The 26,097-nt window shown below is 36.2% G+C and overlaps 1 protein-coding gene across 1 annotated transcript in view; it reads left to right on the top strand.

Annotated features, from left to right (window-relative positions):
• The window catches only part of GALC (galactosylceramidase), a 39,657-nt gene that overhangs the window by 8,825 nt on the left and 4,735 nt on the right, over nucleotides 1-26,097 (top strand). The window contains exons 6-14 of the mRNA XM_009319517.1: nucleotides 581-619; nucleotides 11,036-11,166; nucleotides 16,559-16,714; nucleotides 18,795-18,919; nucleotides 20,100-20,227; nucleotides 20,690-20,779; nucleotides 22,121-22,210; nucleotides 22,554-22,698; nucleotides 23,218-23,398. Of these exons, the coding sequence (XP_009317792.1) occupies nucleotides 581-619; nucleotides 11,036-11,166; nucleotides 16,559-16,714; nucleotides 18,795-18,919; nucleotides 20,100-20,227; nucleotides 20,690-20,779; nucleotides 22,121-22,210; nucleotides 22,554-22,698; nucleotides 23,218-23,398 (1,085 nt within the window). The remainder of the gene's footprint in view (nucleotides 1-580; nucleotides 620-11,035; nucleotides 11,167-16,558; nucleotides 16,715-18,794; nucleotides 18,920-20,099; nucleotides 20,228-20,689; nucleotides 20,780-22,120; nucleotides 22,211-22,553; nucleotides 22,699-23,217; nucleotides 23,399-26,097) is intronic.

Raw genomic sequence — 26,097 nt, 5'->3', positions numbered from 1 at the left:
AAATGGAAAATCCAGAGCAACAGAGATGAGATAATTTTGTGTCTGTTTACTTAAACTATGCTGGATCTCTCTTGTGTTCCAAATATGGATATAGTCCTGTGTAAATTAGAAAGAACTGTAAGTGTCATTGAATAACCCCCTGAAACCGTAGGCAATTGTTCGATATGTAACTAATTCTACCTATCCTATGTCAGTGTATGGTAACAGGGCCCATTCATTAGGAGCGCACCTTGAAGCCACAATGTGTTTCTCAATGATTTATAACAAACTGTAGACCCATTGGTAATAATGTCACGTGTAACGCTGCTACCATTGTAGAGCTCAAGCAGCTCTAGAGTTCAGCAAGAAGGCAGTCAGTAGACCTTAGAGATAGATAAACAAGCAACTATTTTGAACTTCCATACAGAGTTTTCCCCTGAAGAGCTGGTAACAAAACCAGCCAGAGCACTTTCCTCTAGCAAACTGAAACCATGGCGTTCATTAATGGATTGTATAATCTTGCATATACATAAATAAAATCTTTCATTATGCATTGACATATCCTGATTTTTCTAAATGGCTTTTTACTTTTCCTTTATAGATATGGAATGAAAGGGCATTTAGTAGCAAATATATTAAGGTATGTATTTTTTTCTTATTTCTCTATAAAGTAAAATGTTTGTCTTTGTTATCATATGTAAACAATTAGCGTTTCTTAATTTGCCTAGGAAAATAGCCTAACTTTTTTAAAGCTAGGAAATGAGTTCATAGAGTGCTCTCTTTATTACAAAAAACCCTTGGGAAAAGGGACATTGATCCTGCAACTACTTCACTTACTGAACTCTGTTTCTTCTAGTTGCAGGCATGGAATACTAACAGGATCAGATCTCTAGATCTTTTTTTTTATTGTGTGTCTGAAACTGTTATTTTGAACTTTAAGTGTGTCAGTGTACGCTAAATGTTTAGGACCTCTACATTTTCATGGAAGTACCAGTTGATGCTACTGAAATCATACAAATTCATCATCTTTGTACTGGCTTGGATACAGTTATAAGTCCATGATCTAGAATTACTTAAAATTCTGTAGCAAAGTTCTAGCGGATATAATATCCTTAGATTATTGCTATAAAACTCCAGGTTCTTATTTTATGGAAAACGTAATAAAGGCTCTGTGTTTTTAGCTGTGCAAAATCCAGTACCTCTGTCCTAAAAGAGTTGGAGGAACACAGTATTTCACATAACCAACCTTGAGATATCTCTAATATCTCTCACTGCTGCCTGCTTCTGCTGCCCCCCTGCCCTTCTTTGAAAACTCACTTCTGTTTGTTTTGTTATGTTGAAGTGGAATCTTAAGTACAAGCTTCTGCTTTGTTCATTTCCTTGTTGCCGCTTCAAGGCTAAGAAGCAATAGCATTACCTATTCTTAAGAGCAAATAAGAGTTAAATTGAGTGCGTAGAAAAACTGCTGATTTTTTTTTTTTTCAGAACTCAGCAGGGATTGGATCCCATCTGCTTACAATTAGTCAAGTAGTGGCTATTAGGAAAGTTTCAGTTCTTACAGTTTGTGTACACTGGATGAGGTTAGTCATATCGTTTGTCCTTGGCAACTTCTGTAGTTATTTTGTTCAATGATTAGTTTTAGTAGAATGGTACAGGAAATGGCGTACAATAGTTAAACTTGACATTGCAATAAGAGCAAAAAAGTATCTTTAAGTATCTTTCATGAGGCTGGAATATATAAAATTCTGCCTACTCCTGAAAACTGAGAATGCTCGCCTATAAAACATTTCTTTTAAAAATTATATTTCCTAGAATGTAGAATTAGATGAATACACTTATAGCTGTTTCCTATGATTTGTGCAGTGCTTTGACTGAGGAAGGGCAGGAAGCACTGGCAGAAAGCTCTGTGCTGGTCATATACCTTGTACAGAGAAAGAGGAATACCTTATATCCGGCTTTATGGGTTTCTTGTTAACAAATATGTTAATCAACCATGTATTTTAAACGGATTTACCAGGTCCACTGCCACCACAGTAACTTAGTTTCCAAGTCTTATCATGTCTTACAAATTCTGTTACATATACTTTGCTCCACAACTAATTTCATTAAAGGTATTTTCTAGACACTCACTTTTGTAGGCTGCTAGGCCATTAGTTCCTTTTAGACACACAGGTTTGGCACTAGAGGTTTTGAGTGACTTACAAAATCCCTTCCAGAGAAAACACAAATACACTGAAGTGTGACACAGCAGGATATCTTGGCATCTATGTCAAGGTGTCTTGTTTCTTTGGGCATGTTAAGTAACAAAACTCTGGTGGGTGTGTAGAGGCTTCAGATTTTGCTAGTGAAGCTACTTAATCCCTGTCTAAACTTGTTCAGTGGGTGTGCTTAGAATCCTCTTAAAATAGCCTATTGCAGTGTGCGTTCAGCACAAACCATAGCCTAACTTTTTTAAAGCTAGGAAACGAGTTCATAGAGTGCTCTCTTTATTACAAAAAACCCTTGGGAACTAGAAATTTTCTGTTACATTTAGCATCAGGCAATGTAGGTTCCAGGCTTTTCTTTTTCAAAATGAGAAGTGGTTCACTAGTCAGGTATAGGCTAATGGAGAAATCACTAAGGATACTAGTAGTCTCCTAAAGGATAATCCTAATCATAGGTAAGTTATACTGGTAGGGGAGGAGGGGGAAAAGTGTGTGTGGGTGTGGACTTCAAGTAGAAATCTCTAGTTGTTCAGTATATGTATGTTATAGAAGCAAAACAGAACTGAAAACACTTGTTTGCAGGCTGGAATAAAACAATGCAAGTAAGATGGAAGATAAATAGTGAGATTTTTTTTTTTTTTTGAGCTGCAAGTTTTATTTCTTCACTGACTACATGTTGCTTGGAATGCTTATGAGACTGAACCCTTTGTAGAAAGAACCATCAGAGAGAGAAGGCAGATCTTACTATAGATAAAATACTAATTTTATTTCCCTATATCACTGATTGGCTCTTTTTTTAAAACTGGTTTTCTGGCTTTCTGTATGTCTTGTAAGAAATAGAAATGTTCTATTTTGCTCAGTCCTTTGTCACATCATCTGGAGGCTCTCATCTGTTTGTTTTGGCTTCCTAATGTGGGGAGAATGAATGTGGAGAACAAACTGTCGAGTGTAGGTGCGGCATTCTACTTGTTAGCTTTTTAAATGCTGTTGAATTGGGACTAAGCTTTTGGCTTCTAGAGCTAAATGTTTAGTTTAAAATTTGATCTTAAAATCACCCAAATACCTGCTGAAAAGTGCCAGCCTTCCCTCTGCTGTATGTTAATTGATAGAAGGCTTTTTATTTAACACCTGTTTTACCATTCATTCTCTTACACTCTGGAGTGTTATGTGGCATCTATTCTCTAATCAGCATGATAGCTCTGTTTGCAGTCCGCTGTTTCAAAAAAGGTCTGTTTACTGAGGTGAGCTGTTGTACACCAAAGATTTTCTGTAATGTCTGACAAATACGTGACATAGATAAACTCTTAGTTATCTTGCTAAATTTTTATTTGTAAGGAGTTATTTTAGTTACTTCATCCACTAAGGTGCTAGTTATGTTTCTTACTAAGTAGAAAAAATGAAAAAAGAAATGATGATTCTATTGCTTATAAATTCTTATTCAAGAAGATCCTATTCTTCCAATTATATTTTTAAATACTGCCGTCTTAAACTAACCTTAAAATTTAAGGAGTATTTGTATATAAACATGAATACTGGGTGTGGGGGAACCATTCTGCATATGTTATTATGGAGTGCATTTTGAGTGTCTACAGTTCTGTGTCCTTGGTACTTATCTTTCAACATGGAAGTTCTGCAACCTTTCTAGTAATTTTTTTCTTCTGAACTATCTCTATGCTTAGGCAGTTTTTCCGAATGTCTAGCTAGCTAGAAAGCTTTAAATTGCAAGGACCTTACTCTAAGTATTTCTACCATTATGAGTTTTTCTTCTGGTAAACTTCATGCTTCAAAGGCTTCAAGCAGCTGAACAGAACTTCATTGCTACTTTTCTTCTTCTTAATAAGTTCTATGTCCTTTAGATCTAGGCTTTCATTGTCACCAACACTTGGACTTTGCTTTGTGTATTTATTTGACTACACGTCAAAATAGAAATGCTCCCTGTTCTCCTTCACATTGCTGCAGGGCTATTACAAGAAATTATTTAAGGATTCATACCTACGGATCTTCAAATGGTTGGAAAAATCTTTCTTATGCATGCATATATATACAGCACGTAGTACATAATTCTTTTATATCCAAGATTCAAAAAAGGATTTTAGACTGTGGACTGATGTCCTTTTTCAGATGCAACTGTATGTGGAAGCTGCTGAAAATACTTTTAAAAAATTTTTTTTTTGAGTGTTCAGATAAAACATCCTTGTATAATACCAGCCCTGTGTAAGCCTGTTCATTCTTAACTGTTAGAGCTGGGTATATTTTGCCTGGGTATATTTTATCTAACAAGTTCCACAGGCAGATGTGAGAGGTTTATCATCTTTGACAGTGAAATAGTAAGGAGAAGCTTGGAAAGACAGAATAGGAATTCTCTTCTGCTGGCATGTTTGAATTCAAAGTTGACTGCCCTCAGTTTTGTTGTGAATATGCAATTTGCATTCCATGGATTATGTTCCTGAAAATTAGTGAGACATATGTGAGAGCCAAGTAGTGGGTAGTCTTAAACATCAGACACTTGCAACATGAAGGATTTTTTTTTTGTTCAATAAAATCGCTTGTGAAAAGAATGCTTAGGTGCTCTTCACTTGAAAAGGACAAATGTTTGGCAAAGATTTATGTTCTTGTAGAGAACTGCATGATTACAAGGTCTTTTCTATTTTAAAACTTCAATCCCTGTTTTCTCAATATACTTTTTTTGGATCAGGTTAACTTTCACTTCTGATCACTTGTGGAGGTATGTCCACTTCCACAGTCCAGCCAGTCATCATTTTTAGATCAGCTTAACGTGACTGACTTTATAATAAATCCATTACTCATATGTAATGAATTACATGCATGCAATGGATGGAGTCAGTATGTTGAGAGTGTCCGAGTGGAGTACATGTATGTACATAGGGTGTCAAAAGTAATCCAAGTAATGAGAAGCCCATTTTTGTGTAATGGCTATCTAATGTCATAGATAACCCTTCGGTGTTAAAAATACTTATCATTAACTTTGTCTTAGTTGTCATTATGGCTCTCCTTTGAGAAGTGACAACTTTTCTTATCCATCTTGGTCTGAAGACAAATGCTTCCACCAACTCCTCCTACAGTTCTTAAGTTGTTTTCAGTCTTAAATTTTTGTGTTGTCTGGTTGATGAAGGCTGTACTTTAAGTGGTGTTATCTGTTACTAAGGTACTTCGACAATCTTTGGACAGACTGGGTCTAAGGAACACTGGCATCATCGCTGCAGATGGAGATTGGAACGTTTCAAAGGAGATGATAGTTGATCCCTATCTTAATGATGCTGTTGAGGTAGTCGGGTAAGTGTGGGAGAAGGGAGGAGTTTTACACATTCCTTATTGCTTCCTTTCTGTAAGTCAGTCTTCATCTCCATTTTGAGAAGTCATATGTTCTTATTTCATACTTCCTAGCCGTTCCCAGTTTTGTCATCATCATGTACAGTGGTGACTGATTATTCTTTCCTGCCTTCCACTCTTCTTTCAGTTTAGTACATGTGTAAGGTAACCTTACCACTCTTCCATCGTTTCTTTGAAGTGTTCAGTTAGGAGCTATGTTTTGGGCTTCTTATCTTAGCAGTAGCGAATGACAGGAGACTTCTAGCTAATCTGCACATGCATCTTCAAAGTCAGAAAAACCTTAGGACTGAATTCTGGTCTGCAGTCAGTTTTAATATCAGGTGAACTTGAACTTTCACATTGGAACTTACTACCCTGGGACTTTCCATGCTTGCAGCATACATGTCCTTTGCTTGAGATTTTTCTGGTCATGTCCTAAAGCTAGGAGTTCCTGTTCGTTGCTTATATCTGATAACAGATAGTATTAGAAGCGCACACACAGACATTAAAGTAGAAGTAAAAACAAGCATCCAAAGTTTGTTTTTAAACTAATACAACCATCTCACTTTTAGCAGCTAGGAATACCCACTGTTGTAGTTCTAGCAAATGGCAACTTGATTGTTTGCCTGCACTCTTGCTCCATAATGCACTTTCTTACTACCTTGCTTCTGTCAACTGGTTTGATACTTGTTCTGCTGCTCTTGCTTTCCTGGTAATCTCTGATTTCTCAAAACTATAAATAGGTTTTTAAAAATTATAGCATGTTCCCAGTGGAAATGACCTATATATGTATAAATTGCTCACTTGTGTTACATTTGGTAACTTGCTTACCTCTGTTGTTAACCTTACTGTGATAAGAACATGCCTGTGGTCACTAGTGTACCATTTATCCTTATCTATACGTAAGGGGGTGTGATATGCTCATAATTGTTTAAACTAATGCATGGATCAAAGGTTATAGCAAGTCAGTTAAGCAGGGATTTTATAAAGAAACTGCTTTCATATGTGTTGAGCTTGCAAACACTGATCACCTGGAAGCGGCTGCCTGAGAAATGCCAATTATAAAGCCAGCATTGAGTAACTCATTTGGTTTAAAAACTTATAACTTTCTTAGGTTAGGCAAGACTTCCACCTCAGCAAGTTATAGTGCATTAGGAAATGTTTTAGTTATGATTTCCATGCCAATGGAACTTGCAGGATGACTGCACTGAGTGTGTATAGTTCTTACTTCTTTCAGAGCTTGACAGAATCAAGGCTAGGAGTACCTGTTTTTGTTTGTAGCCTTTAGGACCGTGGACATGTTTTAGTTGTTCTTTAAGATGAAAGTTCTTTTTGTCAGAGGTTTTTCTTGAATGTCATATGGACTTTTCCCCAACTCCCCTACCCCTGCTGATCACAGAAAATGAAGACTTAGGAGAATATTTCCTGTACAGTAGTGTTGTTATCTATCAAGAAATTAAGGTTAGTACAAAATGAGAACACCATGTTCCTCAGCCAATGCTGACTTTAAGGCACCAACTACCAAACAGAGTTCTTGCTGACCTAGAAAAAGATTTAGGTGTCTGTTCTTCAAATGCTCAGGTTCAGAAAGTTGCTAAAAGTACACTGTATCTGTGTGTCTCTTAGATAACCGTGTCTAGTTTGCAAAATCTGCTAGTCAGTTTTCCTAAATAGTCCTAAATTCTTTTCTCTGAAATCCTTTCCTGTACATTGTTCTGTAATCTCTTCAAGTATAATCCTCTCTGTGACTTTTTCTTAGTTCTTCTCTTCTGGAATGGAAACCTGGGATTAAAGTTATATTGTTTTATTTAGAAATTATCAAGATAATTGAAATGATTGCTTTGGCATCCATCCACAAAAAGTAACTGACCTTTCCCTTTTTTTGTGTTTCTTTTAATTTTCTTTTTTCCTTTCCTTTCTTTTTCGCATCAGATAATTTTTACCTTGATACCATTGCTCCCCGTGGAGCTTTATCGCTGCTTAAAATACCATTTGCAATCTGAAGCATATCTAGGGTAGATTTAAGGTAAAGTTTCTGTGTCTGGTTTTTCGCCTCCATATTTGCTGTCTGCTGGCTTGTGATTTGAAAGATGGAGGACTTCATATTTTCTCATTAGAATGAAGGCTACCAAGCTGTTATCATTCAGTGTGTTTCATTTTCATTGGTTGAAGGAGTGGTCTTCCTGAACATGTTGCTTGCCATCGTTTCATACCAATGAGTTGCAGCACTTGCCATTGAAAACAGGAATTTTGTTAGAAGAAGTAACGAAAAAAGCCTTTATCTGCTACTAAATCAAGCTACTTACCCAGTATTCATAAAGTGCTTGAAAATGAAAAAAATATTGTAATATAGTTAGCTCAAGTCATAAACTCTGTTATGTTTCCTTATTTTGTTTGCAAGACCATTTTTACTACTGTGAAAATTTTGTTATTTTGATGTGTGCTTTTGTTATTTTGTTATTTTTTATCAGGTTATCAAAATAACCCTGTGTTATTTTGATGGGTGCTATTTCTGCGTTTGCGTAGTATATATTCATGTTACTTTTCTCCCAGGATGTATTATGGCTCAGTACTACATCTTCTGTGTTAGAGATGGATTTTGTCTGTTGTGTTTAACAAAGCCTATAGAGCCCGTATCTCTATTTGGAAAGTCCTTTCTTAAAGGCCTATATGCCAATACACAATTAGACTTGAATATATTCCACAATATTTTTTTTCTGATGTTTATCTAGAAGTGGACAAATTGAAAATGTTTTTCCATAGTTCTCAATTATTTAAGTTATCTTATGAGTCTTTTTCAATGATCAAATAGCAGAAACGATTGCTGCCATTTCAATTTATCTTTTTTTCCCTGTCTCCTAGTGTCTGTCACTTAAAAAAATTAAAAAATCATGGTTAAGTCTTAATGAACAAAGATGATGGGTGACGTATTTAAGAGCTATTTGTCAATGACTATAGCTTTTATGTAAGGGCTCTTGTTCTGTTGATTTTCACAGTTAATATAGTTGCAACTTTAGAGGAATCATTAGTCCTATGATCCAGGAATGCTTTCTCAGTTCAATAGGAAGAACAAGTTCAGTTCACTGTTACTTGCCCTCTCTGAGATAGAAAACATTTGCTGTAAGAGAGAAAGATGAATTGACTTGTCTAAGACTATGCTAAGCTGGTCGAGGAATAAAGATTAATTATAGAAAATACTGTCTTTTGGATTTATTTTATGATTTTGGATGCTGCTGCTTTTGCCATTGTTTTAAACAGGATTTTTGTATTACATAGTTCAAAGCACAAGCGAGAAACTTAATTTTGAATTTATGTAACTAATCTTAAGACATAATGTTTGTCTCAATTTAAAACAATAGATTTCACTGTAGAACAGCCTTGTCTTTTTTTTTTTTTTTAATGTCTTATCTCTGGGGATGTTATCTGTAATTACACAGAATTATTGACTAACTTGGTTTGCACAGGACCTCTGACAGTCATCTGGTTGAACTCCCCTGCATCAAGCAGGTGCAATTAGATCATGGTGCTAAGGCTTGTTTAGCTTTAGTATCTTCACAACCCCTTCGGGCAACTTTTTCCACGTGTTTGACCATACTCATGCTCTTTTTTTTTTTTTCTTTTACGTTCTTATACTTAACTGAATCTTTCATCAGTCCGCAGCCTGTACTGTTGCAAGGGGTTATTCTGTCCCAGGTGCAGGACTTTGTGTTTGCATGTGTTGAACTTGATGAGGTTCCTGTCAGCCTGTTTTTTCCAGTCTGTTAGTTGCCTCTAAATAACAGCCCTCCTTTTCAGCATATAACTTGTTGTGGGTTAACCCCAGTAGGCAGCTCAGTCCCATACAGCCACTTGCTCGCTTCCCCCCGATGCGGGGGAGGGAGAATCAGAAGGGTGAAAGTGAGAAAACTCGTGGGTTGAGATAAAGACAGCTTAATAGGGAAAGCAAAAGCTGTGTGCGCCAGCAAGGCAAAATGTGAACTTCCTGAGTTTTATTAAAGACATCAAACAGTATTGTCCCTAACATTAGCCTGTGGGGACATTGCTAGCAATCTGCATCCTGGTTGGACTTTTCTATCCACCTTGGTGGGAGACTTTGCTAAAGTCAAGGTATATGACATCCACTGATTTCACCTTGCCTGCACAGGTAGTCATCTTGTTGTAGAAAGCAATCATGTTTGTCACGCATGATTTGCCCTTGCTAAATCCATGCTGCTGTTCCCAATCATCCTCTTATCCTTCTTGTGCTTGGCAGTGGCTCCCAGGGAGACTTGCTCTGTAACCTTCCTGGGGACTGAGGCTAGATTGATGGGCCTGTAGTTTCTCAGATCCTCCTTCTTGAAGACAGGCATTAAAACTGTTTTTCTCTAGTCATCAGGAACCTCCCTTAATCGCTAAATACTTTAGCTTTTGTATGTATGTTAAGTCTGCAAACCAAATACTACCTTATTCTAATGCAAGATGTGACAGGAAAATACAACGCAGAAGTAATACTAACATTGTGTTCAGATGAAGTTCTTAAGACTTTGGGGCAGGAAATCTTGATGTTTCAGGCTACTGTCAAACTGCACATAAGCTAGTTCAGATTCTGATCTGAGGAAAAAAAAATCTTGCAGCGCTGTTTCCTGCAGGTGGTGTTCCCTGTTAGACAAGATTATATATGGTAGAAATATACAGAATGATTTGAAGGTAGTTAGGCATTTGGTGTTACCTGAATTTACAAGTACAGTAAGTGCTGTTTAGGGGACCTCTGGACTTCAAGAAACTACATCGTTAGGCTCAGTCTTATGTGACATTTTAGATTAGTTTCATTGACTTTCAAGGCCTTAAAATGTCTCTAGGGAAGTGTACAGTGGTTGCAATTTTAAAAATTGAAATAAAACGCGGTTGAGTGATAAGGTGTGTATGTGTCTGGGTTTTTTCTCATTTCTTGTGTTGGTTGTGTTTAGGAAGAGCTGAGCTCACTTGTATTGCTTCACTGTTAAACTGAAGTAGTTGATTAGCAGGGAGAATAGGGGGAATCAACTCCTTTTCTTAGTTAAATGTTTACTGTGCTTTCCCAAGGTTTATAAGTTATAATTCAGTTGTCCTTGCTCTGTATGTGGTCTGTGTAGCCTAACCCTCAGCATTGTGACGTCCATGTGGTTGATCTGCAAATAGAGAACCTTGCATGAAATGTGATATGCTTTGTCTTTAACTTTATCTGCAGTTTTGTGTGTGTAAGAAAATAAGAACCAAATGTTTTTAATTTTTCCTTTTGTCATGTACTTTGGGGTTTGGCACGGTAGAGGAAGAAGTCCTTCTTTGAAGGCACTTTGTGTTTGACGATCTATTACGTTTTGTTTGGTGTAACAGTTGTTGTCCAAGTTGTAAAAACAAAAATTGGAACATGATTTGTTTTTTAAATATGTTCAAATAGTGCTGAAGATGCTGCTGCTTTTCGCAATATAATATTTTGACAATTTGAAAAACATTTTTTTGTTTGTCCCTTCTCTCTGTTCTTTGCTCTCCTTTTTTTTCCAAAGCTGTTGAGGTACACATTGGATAAGCACGGTCTGCAGCAGGTGAGGATCGTAGCCAGCGATAGACTGTGGGAGCCCATTTCCTTTGTCTTGCTGCTTGACTCTGAGCTCCATGGAGTGGTCGATGTGATTGGGTAGGGGGTTCTCTCTGTTTTTCTTTCTTGGTGGTTTGTTCATAGTTTGTCTTCATCTTGCTTATTTATGACTAGCACAGCCAAAGCTTTACCTCTCTATACTCTTACCTGCAATGAAAGGATTGATACTATAATCTTTCTCACTAACCCACGTCAAATCACACGGGCTATTGTCCTGGTGACAGCCTCAACCCTTTAATTGAATCATGAGTCTCCTATCATGTGGAAGATTCCTATTGGCTGTGGTTGCACTTTTGATGAATTGAAAGTTTTTTGGATAACCCTGTGTATTCTGAGGGTTGTTTTGGTTCCTGTATTTGGTATGCAAAAAGTGCTTTAGCTTTACAGCTGTGTATACAGCCTTGCATTACTGACTTCCACTGGTCTGTTACAGAAATGGGTGTGATCCAGAAATGAATTTGGGCTATGATTCTTTTTTTAGTTACAATAATGTCTTGATTCTTATTTCCCGTTTTTTGTTTTGATGGGAAGGTTGTGTTTGGAAAGCATGCAACCAGCTGACTTGTTTTTCTCGTTCTGGGTTTCATCGTATGATGGTAATATTTTGCAAAAGTAGTAGACTAAATTTGAGATTGATTACTGACTTGTCTGCTGAATGGAAATGTGTGTAAGACTTGCTCATCAACTTTTCTTTTTACAGTAGCTCTAAATTTTAATTATTAGCTTCCATAAACTTGCCTGACCCAATCACATGCTTCAAATGTGGCTGTTCCTTGCTTCAACTTGAGCCTTTTTCATTCATCTTTATACATCTGACACATAGGAGGTGTAGAAATGAAGGCTTTCCCTCCAAATACAGATAGGCAGTCAGTGCCTTATGAACAACAAAAAGTATCCTGACAGTTTTTTGCAAGTGGAGTCTTGGATCATGTGTGGATCAACAAGTGGAAGCAATTGTGAACTCACTCTGACCAGACGCAAATCCACTGTAATTACTATGATCCCAATATAGTAAGCATGCTTCCCTTCTGTTTTTTGGCAGCTACAAGTGTGCACCCAGAGTCAGTTCCTGAAGCTCAACTGTTTTTACACTGTCTCAGTAAACTGTAGTTGCTTAACTCTTTGCAAGTCTAAGTTTTATGTCCCTACTCTGATTCAATCTTAACAGGGAGATGAAATACTCTTGTGTAATGGATAATCAGTTGGCTACTGGACATTTAGTGGTGCACGTCTCATCATGGTATCTTTAAAAAAAAAAATGTTGGCTTGCTTTTTTTTTTTTGAAACTATAAAAAGTATTTCCTGTAGCCAGTATGAATGTACATAAAATCAATTTTGGACGTGGTAACGTAATTTGTGATCTATGAGGTCTCTCATCAGACAAGCTGGATGGGAGATTAGTTAAAGCTGCTGCTTTTGTTTTATTTTGCACTATTTGCATCCAGGCTTCATCTGCAAGATATTGTAGTGGCTAGAAATTAGAGGGAGCCCTGAAGACACACTGTAAAACTATTAGTAGATGTTCACCCACATAGGAATGACCCAGGTCACCAAAGCTCTTTATAATATGATATTTCCAAACAGCTTTTCAGAGCTATTATGGTTGCATCAATTTTACCAGTGAAATGAAATATAATGAATTATAAACAAGTATTACTCCTACTTTGCACACATTTAAATTACATTGTAGCTCTTGAAAACAATGTTTTTCAAGGATGGGCTTGCAAATTCCACAGCCACTCCTATGAGTACTTTAGATGTGCTACTTGTTTGTAACACAGTTAAACCAGTTAGTTTTTTACATGCTGTACAGTTAGAGACCAAGCTACTCTGACTCTACATGTTGAAAATGCCACCCCCCTCTCCCCCCACCGCCTTCCTGCTGTTAATTGAAAGTAAACAGGAAGTGTTTAGAAAGTGTCAGTGAGTTTAGGAGTAACAACTTTCATTTTCACCTAATGTAACTTTAGTATGCCGTTAGGTCTTTTTGGTTAGAAGCACCAGTGTTCTTAACCAGATCTGTTCTAAACACACATTTTGCTGAATGTAAGTGTTGCAGAAAACCAAGCCTTTTAAAGAAATTTGTTAGACCTAATTATGCCCAAGTTAACAACCTAAGGAAAACAAGATGATGTTGTGACATTACTGCATGATGGAATCATGATGTGGTGCCTGTAGTAGTGGGAATTCAAACTGTCCTGAGTCCCTCCCAGGCCTGTGTGCTGATATGGAATGAGCAGTAGGAAAGACAGTGTTTTCTAGAGATGTTTTTGAGAATTAGATTTTAGGTTTTCATGATATTATATAGGCTGATCTTTTAATTTAGTTTCTACAGCCTTGTACTGATGCGTGAGAGAAAAATGGTGGAAACCCCTGCTGTTTCTATCCTGAGTTTTTCCTCTTCCTCCCCTTTGGGCCATTGCTATATGCAAAATAAAAAATAACACAAGTTTTTTTGTTTGTTTTTTAACTAAGTTATCCAAATGAAGTCACTGTGGGCAATTGTGCGAAGCAGCATTTGCAATCCATAAGTAGAAGAGCTTTTCTTAAATAGTGTTACTTTCTTAATAGATCTGAGTAGCTTCCCGACACAGGCAACTGTGGATTTTTTTTTTTTCCCATTGGAGTTATATTGCTTCATCATCTGCTGTGTAAAACACACTTAATCTCATAATAATTAATATTTTAAAAATACACTGTTACCACTCTAACAGCTAGAGGCCCTGATGATGAACCAACCATCTGCTGGTTCCAGAGAGATTGAAAGAAGGAGGGAACAATGAAAATACTTTTTTAGTAAATGACAGTGGTTTGAAGAATGCAAACACTGGTAGTAAAGGCTGTTGGTAAAATCTTCTCTCGTAGTGATAAGAGGTTTAAACTTATGTGTCACTTCTGTTGTAGTTCTGTTCCTACTATTCCTTTCATTACCTTTTCTCCACCAAGATCCATTCTTTTTCCCCCCTTTCATGATTCTTTCCTCTCTCTTTGCAATGGTCTTCTGTTACAGTGTGTCTGACTCTCTGCTCTTTTGAGCAAAGAATCCAAAATCCTGCTGCCTCTGCTGAAGCATCGCATTTATAAGAATGATGCATAAACTCTACTCCAGTTCATCTTTTCAGGCAGCAAGAAGGGTAGGTGTTTAGGAGTCTGTGGTTTTTCCTGAAACATTAATCAGGATACTCAAGTCTCTCCAAATGGTAGTGGTCCTTGCGTGGACCAATTATTTCCTGAGAGTTACTGGAGTATAAGTCGCTCCTTTGTAGGCTTTTTCATTTCCATTGAAGCAAAAAGATTGTTTTCACAACTGAAGGAGCAGAGCATGCTGTTTTGGACACAGCTAATCTCCTGTCCTTTGCTGCACACCTTGTGTTAGTTGTTGAGGCTGTAGAGTGGCGCAAGACATCTAAAAGAGGGCTGTAGCATTATCTAGTGTTTTCTTTAAATATAAATCACATAGAGTTCAACAAATCCAGCACATACTGGGTGTGAAAGCCTTCACTGTAATCTGATAGCAAATGTTTATCTTGTGCATTTGGGTGGGTCTTTTTAAAGTATACACTCTACAGTGCTATTAAAAGTTTAAAAAAGAAAGATTGGTGTACTCTTTTTTTAAAAAAAGTTAGTTTTTATATGGAATAGGAGTTATGCACTCCTTAGTCATGTCCTACTTTTTAAGGACTAATTTAGTTAATGAAAGTAAACCAAAACCCCTTGGTTAACATCAGTGTAAGTGAAAAGCAAATACAGTGTAAATTGTGTTCATTAACAGTAACAGAAATTGCATCTAAGAGCAGAGAAAAATGATTCATTTCTCAACTGGTGGTGAAACTGTTTTATCTGATTGCATATCAGTGGGAGAAAGTGAGGATGTTATAAGCATGTGGGCTTTAAGTGGAACAAAGCTGCCAGTAAAGATACACTGAAGGAGTCTGCCTCTAGAACCTGTTTGTTCTCCCTGTAGCTTTAATCCTGTTTATCATCCCATTTTTTTCCAATTTATTTCCATAGCTTTAGTGTCTTTGCATTGAATTATTTCTCTTCCCTCTTATGCAAATAAAGGCGACCCTCTGTCTTAGTGCAGGAAATCACAGCTCTATAGATCTTGTTCCTGTGTAATCTTACGTAAAGCTCTCTAACACCCCCCTGCTTTTTTTTTTTTTTTTTCTTTTCTCTTTTTGTAAAGTACGGCTTATATTTGGCAGGGATGTTGACTCTTAATATCTAAGAAACAGCTTTTCAGCATATGGAGTGTAGAAAGAGAAATTATTCCTTCTTTGCCTTGTCTTTGCAAGCTACACACTTTACGCCATTACAAAAACCTTTGCTGGGTATTAAGGTAATACTTGTGTTTCCAAACCAAAGGGGAAATATAGAGTAATCTGTACAGCAGAGAAGGATGTAGCTAAAATCTTTACTATCTGTTACACTATCATTAGTGAAGCTATGTATGAAGGACTACAACACTGGGAAATGGCCCATTGTCCAGTATGGGGAAAATAATGAAAAGAACCCAACAGTCAGCCTAGAAAAACTGGTATTTCTTGTGTCCCTGTCACAAATGTATCAATTTGTCACATTTCAGGCTAATAGTAAAGGAAATATTTATGCCTTCATTCCCAGTGCTGATAGTTTCATTTTAGTGTAGGTATTTAGTGTGTTCAATGAGTGTGCTAAATGAGGGCAAAATCATGACCCTGTTTTCTGCAAGTGATTTGAAAGGTTTTATTTTGGTCAGACTAATTTGGCACAGTGAATCAATGTTGTGATTGAGTATAATCAGTAGTCTTAATGTGGGAGAAAGCATTGCTCCTCATATTAAGGAAGATCTTGGAAAGAAAATTAGCTTCCTTTACATGTTTCAACTATTTTCAGTTTACATCTCTGTAACTTTTATAATCCAACTAGCATGCCTTTTTGAAACCTGAGTTTATTAAAAAGGTGTGCAAAATTAGTCAAGTTCATGTTTAGGTCCTAAGACATTCATGCAGTTAAGTTCTTAGAATAGTGCCTAGTACTGTATCTTACTGTTGATTTTATAATTATTTACGGTTTTGTTTAAGATAGTACAAGGTAGCATGTATTTTCTCTATTTAGCGCATTACAGTTATGAAAATCTTCAAGCTCAATTTCAGGATAAAGCTTCGCTTTAGCAAGCTGCAGAAATTGCATGATATATTTAAAGCTAGGTTAACTTATATGCTGGCATGTATCAGAAGAAATAATCTTCTACTGACGCAAAGATAATAAGCTACGGAATATTATAGCTCTTTCTGGTTCCATTTTTTTTCTATTCCATTAGTATTATTCCAAGAAAATTTGTTTTTCATTTTTCAGTTTGGAGGAGGTGAATCATTGCTGCTGTATGTACTTCCAGGCTTTGATTTTTCTTTTTGTGTTAAGTGCTCTTTCTTTTTAAAATATTGTGTAGGGCTCACTATCCTGGAACAAAAACAGTGCCAAATGCCTTATTAACTAAGAAGAAACTGTGGTCCTCAGAAGATTACAGTACTTTCAATGATGAAGTAGGTGCAGGCTGCTGGGCTCGGATCCTGAACCAAAACTACGTGAATGGAAACATGACCTCGTAAGTGTTGTGCACTGTTGCTTGCTTTCACAACTTCATATGTAAGAATTGTTTAAAGTACTATGTAACACATCCGTTTGCTATGGTAAGACAGTAGGTAAACTGAAACTCCACTGTCAGTCTGAATGCAAATGTAGTAAAGTATGAAGTTTACTGTCCTTACCTCTTTCTGTGGTAGAAGTCCCACAAGTTTTAATGTATTCTTGAGTTACTGTTCCACAGTATCCAATGGCTTATGCAGCTGAGTTCAGATGCCTTTGAGACTCTGATGATATTTGTTAAAAAGAGAATGTTCTTAAGAAGGACTACCAACATGAAAGCCATTGGAGGAAAATAACAATAAAGCTAATTTATCTGTATTTTTCTTAAGGTCTTTATCAGGTGGTTTGTCTTCAGTTAAAAGTAGTAGGTACGGATGTAATTATCTAGTTTTTCCATACAACTTCTTTCTCAGAGTCCATTCTAAAACATGCTGTAGTCTTTTGATATGTTTCCTGTTTCCTGCACATTTTCTTTTGAAACTGAAATCTGGAAGAAAGCTGTTCTATTTACTGGGAAATTACATAACTCGCAGTTTTAGAAGAGACTAGAAAACATACTTCGATGTTTCCAGTGCAACAACTACTAATCTGAGAGGGGGGGGGGGAGAAGTCTGATTAAAAAAAATGTAGGCATCAAGATGTAAGCAAAATTGTTCAAAGCTTTTAGTTTTTATATAACTTCATTTTGGAATAATAAAGAGAAATCTTTTTGTCTGAAATGCTTGAAATGGAGCACAGCACAAAGCACTTAGAAAATTTCACCTTGCAGAGGAGACAGAAGATTCATAGAAACCAGGTGGCCCAAGAAACTTCCTTTTACAAGTATCTAACAGATTAATATTTCCTACATGAATTCCTGACCATTCTGGCTGCCTCTTGACTCTCATATGCTTTAGTATCTTACTTTGAGGTCTTTCTTTTGCCATTGTTTTTCTTTTTTACAGGCACTTTGTAATTATATATGCCCCATTTGTTTAGCAACGTGACAGCCAGACCTATGTATTGTGTTTAGAAATTATTGTGGGATAGTTCCAAGTCCATATATCCAATATTGAAGTTATCTTGGCTTTTATATTGAAAACAGAGTCTTCCTGATGAAAGGCAGCTTATCTTTCTGCTAAGCTCGTTTCCTTTGAACTTGAGTTCCCTACATTCCTTTTCTAAGTTTGAAACTCTGCAGAACAAGTTTATTGTGAGCAAGTTGGGTTTATAACTCAGGAGTGGTTTATTTTATGAGCAACTTTTTGTAGGATTTCAGGATCTCTTCTGAAATGCATTTATAGTGTGATAAATCTATGGCAATGACTTTAGAATGAGGCCTTTGCACTCATCTATATGCAATAGCAGAACAGCATGCCAGCTTTTGCTTTCTACGTAACTGCTTTATTAAGCTGTATTTCCATACTTATGGCACACAGGTCTTAAGTTTAAAGTCCTAGCAAAAGATTTTCAGTGAAGACCAAAAGACCTGAAGTAATTAACCTTGTCAGTATCCTGACAACTTCTTGAAATAGCGACAGCTCCTGGAGGATGGCTGGTTAGAGTTGTTTTCTCTTTGTTATTTATATGGATAAAGGAAGGATTATTTTTTTTAGTGGTACTAAATTGCTCCCCCAAACCCCTCCCCCCAAAAAAACCTACCATCATCACCAGTAGCAACCAACCACCCAAAAACTCCCAAAACAACACCCCAACAAAAAGCTGTAAAGCTTGATAACTTAATTTTTTCCCCTTCAAAACAGGAAAAAAAAATACAAATGGAGTCTTTAACCCTTAGTACACATTTCCTTTGATGTGCAACTTTTTATGGTGATATAGCCAGAGCATGTATCATCAGTTTTGTAAGAAGTTCTCAACACTGGAATTTAATTTGTTTTATTTTCCTCTCCTGTGTTTTTTCTCCTTTAGCTGGAATGATTTTTTTTTGCCTTAAACTTCTTTTCATTGTATGCTGGAGAAAAAAGAGGAATAAATTCTTGTACTAAATTAATCTAATACTATCCATATGAAAGGAGCAAACAAACCTGTTTTTATTCCAGAACCATTGCATGGAACTTGGTGGCTAGTTATTATGAAGAGTTGCCCTTTGGTCGATGTGGATTAATGACAGCGCAAGAGCCGTGGAGTGGCCACTACAAAGTAGAAGCTCCTATCTGGATTACAGGTAAAAAGTTTGCAGTTAAAAGTTTGGTAATCTAACACAGAGCATAACTGTATTTTCCGAGGCCTTTAGTTGTTTAGTGTTTTTTATATGTATTATTTTTTGTACCAAAATAAAGTAGTTTTGTGGAAAGCTAAAAAGCTCCCTTCAATAGAAAGCAGAAAGATCTAATAGCACGGGAAATCTTAATACTTGACCGTTAGATACAGCAGAAATGAATAAACTACTGCCTTTTATAGCTGTTACTGTTAAAATATTTTGATCTGAAATGCCCATAAAGATCAGTGTGCTTTCCTAGTTCCTTTCCCTCTTCTTTTTTTAATCCTTAAGAAGACATTTGATACCTCTCAATTTGAGAAAATGGAACAAAGAACCCCTGTACTCTTGTCCTGCTTGAGATTCTTGGCATGTGTAAGTTAGCATTTCCTTGTGCTTGGGGAAAGGGGAGTATGTTCACATAGTGTCTATTGACATGTGGATTCACTGGCTACTCTGTAGTCCTTCTGTAATATTTTACTGTCTTTGCCACAGTTCAGTAGAGCAAGTAGCATATGCAAATAAAGGAGGAACAAGGCAAATGCCTTCATTTTTATTCTTCTGCTAGTTACCTGTATATGTAAAAGCATTAAAAAAAAAAAAAAAAGGCCTTACTGTCATATGAACAGTTCAAAACAACTGAGCAATTGTTCCTGTTTCCATGTTACTCAGGATTTTCATGGTCTAGGTCATATTCTTCTTTGGTACTCTCTCTTATATGCTGAAAAACTTACTTAGTTATTCCTCATGGAGATGCCCATCTATGCTTTCTCTGGCTCAACTGTTTATTTAAAAAAAGAAAAAAAAAAAAGAGATTTGGTAAAATCTAAACTGTGATGAATATTCATATTGCATATACATGATTGACTTATATAGTGGTACAATAATTTTTTCTTCCTGTCTAAATAATCGTTATCATTTTAACTGTTTCATCTGCCACAGAGCTGATGTTTTTAATTGTGCCTTAGTGTAATTCTTCAATTTTTCTTGTATAGGTAGAATTTGTTTTGGAAGTTCCATTACTTTCTTCCTAAATGAAGTTTTTGTTGTGTAAGCGTGTGTGAGAAATTTAATTCAGACTACAAATGGTGTTATTTTTTTATCAAGACAATTATTTTCTTCTGATTTTTGTTCTGTTTTGTCTCAGCACACACAACACAGTTTACTCAGCCAGGCTGGTCATACTTGCGAGTAGATGGACAGTTAGAAGGAGGTGGTAGTTTTGTAGCTCTGACAGATGGCCTAGGAAACCTTACCATCATCATTGAAACTATGGTATGTGCATCAGCAATTCTAATGAACTAGAAAAGACAAAGGAAATGATTTGTTATGAAGTTTTATTTATGTAGTTCAATATCTATGAATATGTTCTTTGATGCTTGTAGCTTTGTTAGTGAGACCACTAGAGGTCCTTTTTTCTGTCTAAACTTTGAATAGCTAGTTGAATCTTCCTGGAGACCAATATGTATGTCATCTTTATATCACAAATTAGCTTTAATTTGATGACACACTCTGGGAGGAAATTAAATTGTGCTTTTTTTAAGCAGTATTCAAAATAAAATTACTAAGCTAGTATAATTGTAGTTATCGTTACGATGACAGGATCAATTTGCAACTATTTATTTCACTATGTTGCTTTTTTAATTTCAATTTATACTGTATGTGTTTCATGAACATTGCCATGCGGTACATTCCAGTAATGCATGTTCCTTCTGTTACATTTATTTTTTTCTTCAGACTCATAATCACTCTCAATGTATCAGGCCTCTACTGCCTCATTTCAGTGTGACACCTCAGAAAGCAACTTTCTACCTCAAAGGGTCATTTGTAAGTAGATCTTGAATACATTTGATCAGTCTTTTAAAATTAATTGCTATCCATAATCAAATACACGCAAGACAATATGACAGGTTAACAAGAAATAGGAGTTCTTTACCTCCAATACTAGAGGCTGTTACACACCTGGCAAAGTTTTAAGCGTTCTTGTTCTGCTTTTACCATGAGATGTAATGTCAGAACTGAATTCATAGAATTACTACCTCCCAGTCTAATCATCTGCATATTGAAGAAGAAATTCCCCAGAACAGAAATGCAATTGGATTTTTCTTTAGGATTTATTCCAAGGCTGGGTGCTCTGACATGCTGACATAGTTTGACTGGCCAGCATGGCCATGACCTTTCTAGTTGTTATCAGCTCCTTTCCAGGGAAGTAACTGCAGTTGATTGTATACTGTAGGTTATGTTGTTCCATCCTGTGAAGAGATATTCTGAGAATCTCCCAATTGTGGTGGTGTGTGTGTTTTGTGTTTTTTGTGTTTTTTTTTAAATCTCGCTAAACTGAATTTCCCTCTGAAATGTGAGCGATACTTTCATTTGTGAGTGAATCTTTGTTAGTAGATTTGGATGATTGCTTCTCAGAAGGTGAAAGTGTTTACTTGTTTGGAATTTGATTTTTGGTGGCATTAGTTTCCTTTTATTTAGGAGGAGATAGTTTGGACAGTACTTCTGGCGATAAAACGCTTTGCTTAGGAAAAGTAGTTGAGCGTCACTTCTCATATACAGCTCCCTTTGGGGGAGGTATCAGACAGCTTATCCAAACCTGACTCTAGTTTGCTTCCTTTGTTGTTCATCTGGGTAACTAAAAAAAAAAAAAAAAAAAGTAGGGGTTGGATATGATTAAAATCTGTAACTAATGATATGCCATAGTATAGCAGAAGTTTGGAGATCTGTAAGCGAAGTACTTTGCTCAGAAATGAACATCAAAGAACCAGCAACTAAACTAAAGGTCTCATTAAAGCAAAATTAGCAGGAGATTGTTTCTGCCTGGTTGCTCCTAGGCAGAGAGCTTGTATCAAAGGGATACTGTTGTAGTTAATAGAGAAGCTAAAGATTGCGTGTATGATTGCAATGCTTTCTGTCTTTATAAGCAATGTTACTGCATGTTAGGACAATGGCTTATTGACGTATAATCTATAAAAAGATAAGCCATATATAATGGCTAGTTGAATAGAGTGGTGGCCTCTAATGTGAGCAAGAGCTCTAAAATAACAAAAATTAGACACACTTAGAGGACTGATATTTGACAAGGTGAATATTCAAGGTTTCTTGTGGGGTTTTTTGGGTTTTTTTTTTTTGTTTTTTTTAATTTTGTATTGTGTTTCATTGTAGTATATGGTGCAAACCCTTCAAGTGTGGCATTCTAGACTTGGGTTTGAATCGGGAAACTCTAGTCTTTTCCAGCAACTCCATCCTGTGAAGGTAAGTCGATCAGTTTTAATTACAGTCTGTCTGCAATTTCAGGTGTTTCTTCCCCCTTTGCTGGAACTCCTGGACTTTCATGCCTAAACTGCATAATTAGGGCATGTTTTATTAGCTCTGTTTGACTACAATTTTACTAGCTATATACAAACTTACCTGGAGGTAACAAAGCGTTAGGGGGAAAGACGTTTTCAAAATAGCTTGGAGATATTAAATGCTGAGGCAAGAAGACAGGATTTTTGCCTTAAATCAGGACTTAAGAGGATCTCCTTTAATTCAGGAACTTGGGTATTTTGTTATTTAGTTGTTTGATTTTTGCAGCTTAAGCTTTCTTTAATTCCAGGTGTGGAAGGGAAGTTTTTCTTTATATCTAAATGTGGATGAAGTCTACACTTTAACCACACTCAAGACAGGGCAGAAATGTGGTTGCCCAGAGCCTCCACCACCTCAGCCCTTTCCTTCAAATTACAAAGATGATTTCAATATTCGTAAGTCAGAAATCTCTTATCTAAAAACTTAATTCACACACAGATATAGTCTTAATGTAGAAAGGCAATAACAATTATGTTATTTGAATCCTCTAATGTAAGCGATATGAATGTGTGTTTTATTTTTGTTTATTTATACCTGCTTCTCCAACAACTTACACCTGTATACTTCACTTGCAATGAGGTGTACTTAATTCTGTGTCTTCACTGTGTAATTGCTAACAGTTTTAAAATTCTTGATGCAAATGAGATAGCTTATAACTATAGTGAACTAGTTTTTGGAAGGAAGATAGAGAAGAAGGTAATTTACTTTGTTTATGTGTTTGCAAAAACTGGCATCTGCTTAAAAACAAAAAATAAAATCACCTTCCAACTCCCAAAACTTCAGTTTTGGAGACTGCGCTTTGATAAAGTAAGTAAAAACTCTGGAGAATATTTTCAGAGGAAATTTCTGAAAACACAAATACACATAAGAAAAATAATGTTTTGGTGTTGATATGTATTTTATTTTCTGAACAGGTAATCCACCTTTCAGTGAAGCCCCAAATTTTGCAGATCAGACAGGTGTCTTTGAATACTTCATAAATAGTTCTGACCCAGGAGATCATGTGTTCACACTCCGCCAGGTAGTGGTTCAGCGACCCATCACTTGGGCTTCTGATGCAGACCAGACCATCAGTCTCATAGGAAATTTTCAGTGGTATGTAAATACTAATTTCTAGTGACATCTGGGGAAACTTCCTCCTTACCAGTGTGAGTTATGATCAGTTAATCTGTCTCAAGCCTCATTTCTCTTGGACAGAGGGCTTTTGCATTCAGACTCTCTGTAGACATGTAGAAATGATGACTTAAAGGGACTTCCAAAAGTCATTGAGCCCTGCTCAGGGCTATTGCCAAATCTAAGAGATCAACTGTGTCTTTGTCTAAATGAGTCTTAAAAACATTCAAGGATGGAGAGTCCACCACATCTCTTGGTAGCTTGGCCCACTGCTGCACTGTCCTGGAAATTTCTTTTCCTAATGTCCTGCTGGGCATATTTGTTCAAGGTGATTTTTCAGAATAATGGGTCTGAGTTGGCGTATTAGAAAGACCAAGTCATAATCCTAATTCAAAGCGTGCACTGAGTTTCAGTACATTTTTAAATGGGACAAAAAATTGATTCAGTTTAAATTACTTTATTTTGAGTTGTCTTACTTGATTGTTAGTGATTTGATCAATCTCATATCAATGAAATAGTGTGGGAGTTAATCCAGTTATATTTGTTGCAGACTGCCATCTTCTGAGCAGTTCCTAGAATTGTGTGGATTTGATTCAACTGCTACTTAAAACAGTTTTATTTCTGGGTAAATGTAACTGAGCTTTACTGGTTTGATAAGAATATGGTTATGATTGCAATTCTTTCTAGGAGCTATAATGATGGTAATTTGGAATCAAGTAGCATATTTTAGCATAATGATTATTTAAAATTAAAAAGCATTTGGGAAAGAGCCTGTTAACTAATTGGTTTAGTAATAGTGAGTAATAATAAATTTTACACTTAAAACTTTTTCTTCTATTTGGAAGTCTAGCTTAAATTTTTTTGATATGTTTTTTTTAAAATAGCCATTCTGTCAGTTTTTTTTTCACTTTGATGGGATCATTGATCCCTCAAATGCTTTTTCAGAACATGCTTCACACTTCTAATTTCTGGCCTGGACAACTGATTGAATCACTTTGCTCTGAAGCCTAGAAGAATATCACCATCTTGTAGCTGGAGGTTGTTCTTCAGCTATCTGATGTTTTCTTCCGCAGCCCTCTGTTAAGCAAAGTCTCATATTCCCCCTATAATCAACTTTCCCTCATTGAGTAGGTCATATTCAGTGAGCCCTATAATAGCTACACAGGATGTGTATTCTTAAAGTCTTAAATTACTGTACTGAGATTCCTAAAAACTTCCTATTATTTCATAGTTGTTCCATTTTTTTTCTGAATTTTCATCTTGTCTTCAGAACCAAGCTTGCTTCCTGAATATTCAGCTGATTATTCAAGTTTTACTGATCTGTAACTTTTCATAGTGTTAACATTCAATTTCAGGCCCTCTGATTTGTTTGCTTCATCCTCAGTTTAAGGTTCATCTTGTCCTGGATAGATGTTTTCAACCATTAGTGCCTGCTGTTGAAATACTGAACCAATCTTGCAATTAATTTCTCTATGGAATGATATTTGACTTCAGTCATCAATGGCAATTTACTATGATTAAATTTTAGGATTATATAGTTGGTTTTAGTTTGGATTTCAATCTTGTGCTTGTGAAAACTTTTTGTTTCTACTCCTGAATTTGTAGTGGTTTGCTCTGATGGTTTTATTGAACCTAGTTGTATACTGAAAATATTACTATTTAACTCATTCTACATTGCTTCCAATATCTTTACAATAGCTTCAGCAAGATGTGGGGGTCTCTTGTTTAATACATAAGGAGGCAAGAAAGAAATCTTGTTTGTGTAATGAATATGTATCCAAGAATCTGATACTTCTAATAGCATTATACTAGAATGAAATCTCAGGTCGTTCTTACTGTTATGTAAAAGGTGGGGAGAAAAGTTGCTAAAATAAGTATTCTTTATGATTTAGTTATCAGCTTGAGCTGATGACAGAGTGTCTTTTCACATTCTGTAAATAATTATAGATAATTAGAAACTTCCTAAATATGCGACCTTGTGGCTGTATCCGTATTGCAAGTCCTTTCTGACACGGGATGTAGATTTTTAATTTGAATGTACATTAATAGAATGCTTTTAATTTTTATTGTTAAGAGACTTGTAGCGCAACTTCAGGGCGGGGGAAGTTGTGTAAATTTTCTGGGTGCCGTTGATTGTTCTGGTATTCCTTTGCTTTATTCTCCTTTATTCTCCTTTACAGCTGTCATTATGTGTATAACATGGTCCTTTACTGTTGAGCTGAAGTATCACCTCAGAAAAATCACATAATTTCAACCTCTTTGAACATTTTGTTTAAAAAAGTTTGTTTTGGCTTTTGGGCAAGAGGTATGGATTACTTAAGATTTGGCCTGTATTAAAAATCCTAGAGAAATGAAGATCAAATTTTAGCAGATGTGGTGCTATGACCTTGAATCTTGGATTTGTTTTAGTTATCTAAAAGCAACTTTTCATTTTGCAGACGTGATAGTTTTTCTGTGTAGATGCAAACCTTCTGTTTGGTGGTTTTCAGGGTTTTTTTAAAATAGTTAATTGAAAGTTGCTGACAATACACTTTGTTTTGTTGTTGGTTTCTGGGAAGAATTACTCTTCCTATGAAATTCTGTGGACTCACAGGTGGGAAACAACCACTCTAGACAAGTCCCGTGCATCTCACACCTGTAGGTCACAATTAGGATTGCTAAATCTTTCCTCAAAAAGGTTG

The sequence above is a fragment of the Pygoscelis adeliae genome, unplaced genomic scaffold (genome assembly GCF_000699105.1).
Source record: "Pygoscelis adeliae isolate BGI_AS28 unplaced genomic scaffold, ASM69910v1 Scaffold71, whole genome shotgun sequence".
Classification (NCBI taxonomy): domain Eukaryota; kingdom Metazoa; phylum Chordata; class Aves; order Sphenisciformes; family Spheniscidae; genus Pygoscelis; species Pygoscelis adeliae.
Note: the sequence above shows the minus strand (reverse complement) of the source record. Positions and strands in the feature narration are given on the sequence as shown.